At 40.5% G+C, this 4073-nt stretch overlaps 1 protein-coding gene across 2 annotated transcripts in view; it reads left to right on the top strand.

Annotated features, from left to right (window-relative positions):
- LOC116694564 (probable D-lactate dehydrogenase, mitochondrial) overlaps positions 1–4073 on the top strand; it is a 10342-nt gene that overhangs the window by 1901 nt on the left and 4368 nt on the right. Inside the window, exons 4-7 of one of the 2 annotated variants that reach the window (XM_032524337.1) lie at positions 348–489; positions 1761–1920; positions 2482–2681; positions 3886–4014. In XM_032524337.1, the coding sequence (XP_032380228.1) occupies positions 348–489; positions 1761–1920; positions 2482–2681; positions 3886–4014 (631 nt within the window). The remainder of the gene's footprint in view (positions 1–347; positions 490–1760; positions 1921–2481; positions 2682–3885; positions 4015–4073) is intronic. The other variant, XM_032524338.1, reaches the window with a different exon arrangement.

Raw genomic sequence — 4073 nt, 5'->3', positions numbered from 1 at the left:
GGGGGGGAAACAAAAAACTTATATATTGTGATTTTTATTTTGTATTTTTTTTACATTTCCAAATACATTTTTAGACATGTCTTATGATATAAGGCTTTATTGTTCAACTCTTGTTTTTGTTAAAGAAGGAATAGAAAATCGCAATACTTAATTCTAAGAATTGTTTCAAAACATTTTACAATACACACGACTTTCGATTATTACTTTTCTCCCCTAATATCCCATACAAAAATATATTACAAGTATGAAAAATACAAAATAAACGTGTAATTATTTTGTGTATGTCTATCATGTTTCTTTCTCAATTCAGTTTTATTTATAGTGTCAAATCATTGTCCTGCTCTTAGGGTGGTGTGTGCTTCAGTCTGAGGAACATGGACCAGGTTCTGGACGTCCACCAGGAGGACTTTGACGTGACAGTGGAGCCTGGTGTGACTCGGAAGGCCCTCAACGCCTACCTGCGAGACACCGGCCTATGGTTTCCTGTTGGTCAGTCGCACTCTTAGGCCACATTTACATGGCTACATTTTGGTTTTTAAAGTGCAGATATTATTCTTTTGGGCTTTTTCCCTTTTTCCTTTTATTGCGTTATGTATCTTTTTTGTGCATGTTATAGGTTTATAAAGTGAAAAACCCCAAAGTCCCCCCCCCTCCAAAAGGACTTACCATCTCCAACAGAAATCACTGTTCACAAACTGCTCCAAAAAACTCAGTTTACTTCAGAGTCAAACATGCTTCACTTTGTAACACACATTAAAATGCTCACCTAGCAGCTAGCGTGGCACACTAGTAGTCCTTACCTAGGTACTGTCAGGACCCTCATACTCTGCTTCTGACTGGCTAGTAGTCCTTACCTAGGTACTGTCAGGACCCTCATACTCTGCTTCTGACTGGCTAGTAGTCCTTACCTAGGTACTGTCAGGCATCCACCAAGGATGTTTGTGAATCAGTCTCTTTCAACCAAGAGCTTTTATTTGTTTTCTCTGGGAGTAAAAGAGCCAAGGGTACTGTCAGATTTGTTTTTCACTGCTTTACCTGTCTGAGTATGGGTTACAACAGTTAGCTGATACCGAGGTAGATCATTTTTTGCCTCCATGTTCCTTTTAAAGGTAAAATGTGTTATGTAACAAATTACAACACAGATTAATTAAATTGTAGCCAACCTTAAAGTAGTTTAAATTCATACATCCAGCAGGTGGTGATATTGGATAAGGGGAAAAAATTAAATAAATAACTAAGTGAGGGTTAGATTTTACAAAAACTTACAGGGTGAACAATAGTTTTGATTAGTTTAGAATTTCAGGTCAAGCACTGTGCCAAAAGTGTTCGTGGTAGACTTACATTGTCTATTTATTTGAGCTGCCCCCTCTTAGTTCGTTAGTCGACACATCACTCTGTCTGGTTTTAGTACACTAAGATTTCCTTTTTATGCTTTTTTATGCTGAATGACTTATTTCCAAGATACTTATGAGCACATCTCTGTTAAACAAAATATTGAAAGTGGTGCTTTCGCATGATGTTTTTGTGGAGAAACTCATTTTTACAGATTGTAAGTGGACTGCATTTATATAGCGTTTTCTTAGTCTTGACAGCTACTCAAGGGCACAGATCTATCAATTAAATGAACTTATCGATTAGTATTATTCTTGTGAGTGTTAGTCAACTAAGAATTTTTGTTTAGTTGAGGACAGGCCAAATGTTTCTGTATTATCCTTCAAAATAATTTAGGAAACACTCCTGATGTTCTTTTACCGCCTCAGATCCCGGGGCCGATGCGTCTCTGTGTGGCATGGCTGCCACGAGTGCGTCTGGTACCAATGCAGTGCGATATGGAACTATGAGGGAAAACGTGCTGAACCTGGAGGTCGTGCTGGCTGACGGGAACATCATACACACGGCCGGGAAGGGCCGACGTCCCAGGTACGCTTTAGCCATTTCACCCACAAATATGCAACATGATAGTTGACAGTAGATAGTGACAGCTGACAGCTAAACGGTGTGAAGGTGTGACTGTATTTTACTGTAGAGGATTCCAACACTGGGACGTACAACAGCCTGCAGCTAAAGGCACAAACTAGACCTATGCTCACTGCAACAAAGACAGCACAATGATGCATTTGCTTTAAACTGGTAAGCCTCATGGTGCATTCAAAGTTGTTGTAAAATACCCTTTTGTCATCTGTTTTTGTCGCTTGACAGCAATTGACTGGTAAAAAAGTTAGTGTTATTACATTTTTAATAAATCCTTTAAATCTGACCTTATGGTCTTACCAATAACTAATTCTTCAATTTCTCATATTGTCGTTTTGTGCTTCTTCATTTATTTATTTTTTATTTTTACGTCGTGGTTTAGGCACTGGCACGGTTTTAAATTTATTGTTTTAGCATCGGTATTGGGAAAAAATACAAATGATCCCCAACCCAAATTATAGAGCATCTTAAATAGGCTTATCTTTCTTTTCTATCTGTATCAATCTGTAGGAAGACATCTGCAGGATACAACCTCACCAACCTGTTTGTGGGGTCAGAGGGCACTCTGGGGATCATCACCAAGACTACGTTACGCCTGTACGGCATCCCAGAGGCCGTGGTGTCAGCCGTCTGCTCTTTCCCCTCTGTGCAGGCTGCCGTAGACAGCACCGTGCAGATCCTACAAGCAGGAGTACCCATCGCTCGCATCGGTGAGAAGACCATGCCCAACATCCACAGAGCACATCACTAGGGCTGGCGTCCCAATTTCAATACTTTTTAGGCACCTGCTGAATTGCCTCCTTAGTATCAAGTATTGAAAAATGCCTCGTCATTCAATACCTGATTTTAATACCTAAGGAGTAAATCTCATCAGCGTCAGTGATCCAATCAGCACACAGCATGCTTCTACCAAGATCTAATAATATTGCAGATTGGCTGTCCATTGTTTATCGTTTCTACACGCCGTAGTGACACGCAGGAAATTAGTTTTACCATAATGTAATGTTGTATTTTATTTTTGTTAAAATGGATTTTATAAAATTTGTATAAAAAAAGTACTGGCCAGAAACCGGTAATCAAAGTCACAATATTGGTATGGGTACCGGTATGGAACATTTTCTATCGATACGCAGCGCTACACATACCTGAACAGTTTTCATACAATCTGGGAAAATAAACGTCTTTGATATAGACTAGTGTCCAACATGACCTCATAACCTTTCCAGGCAGAGTTGTAGTTTGACCTTGGTGATGTAGCAGTTGTATGACAGTGCTGCTCACCCTGCTACGGCCATAGGGAAAATAACCACAGAACACATTTAGTCTGTGCTGAGGTATTTGGGCGCCCGCAATATCTTTGTTTACTTTGAAGGTTTGGCTAACTGCCTCCAGCATGAGTTTAAATCCACCTTCAGGAAGACAGGAACTTCAGGGAGTTGGGACAGCGCTGCACAATAGCACATCGCTGATAAAATGTATTGTTTGCTTAATTCTCTCCTCAGTTGGGTATTCATTCAATGCTCCTGTGTAAGTCATCAAGGTCTCCTGAAAGCATTCTTCACATTCTGAAGTGAAATAAGTTGTGCTGCTCCTGTGTTTTTCCTTACAGCAGCCACCAAGAGAGGGGAGGAAAGATGAGCAGGGTTAGGGTGAACTGAGTTTGTAGACAAAAGAAGGAAGAGATGAAACCTTATTGATCCCTTCCAGAGAATGGGTACCTAGAGTAAGAGCATAATACAATACAGGAGTGAGAAATGTATCGTAACATCAACTGAGCAAATACAATCCATATACATTTCTCCCAGTTGGAAATGTGATTCTGACCATGAAGGAAAAGTCTATTTAGATGCATCACAGTGACATTTGTCCTGGTTGTCTGTGTGTTGTGTCTGTGTGTGAACGTGTGTTATCCAGAGTTTCTGGATGATGTGATGATTGATGCGTGCAACAGGTTCAGCTCTCTGTCCTACCCCGTGACCCCGACTCTGTTCCTGGAGTTCCACGGCTCCGAGCAAAGCCTCGAGGAACAGGTCCTTATAGCCGGTGTGTGAGTGGAATCATGGATTTCTAACAACTAAAGTCAAATAGTATTGCTGTTGGGT

Source organism: Etheostoma spectabile, chromosome 8 (assembly GCF_008692095.1).
Source record: "Etheostoma spectabile isolate EspeVRDwgs_2016 chromosome 8, UIUC_Espe_1.0, whole genome shotgun sequence".
NCBI lineage: Eukaryota > Metazoa > Chordata > Actinopteri > Perciformes > Percidae > Etheostoma > Etheostoma spectabile.
Note: the sequence above shows the minus strand (reverse complement) of the source record. Positions and strands in the feature narration are given on the sequence as shown.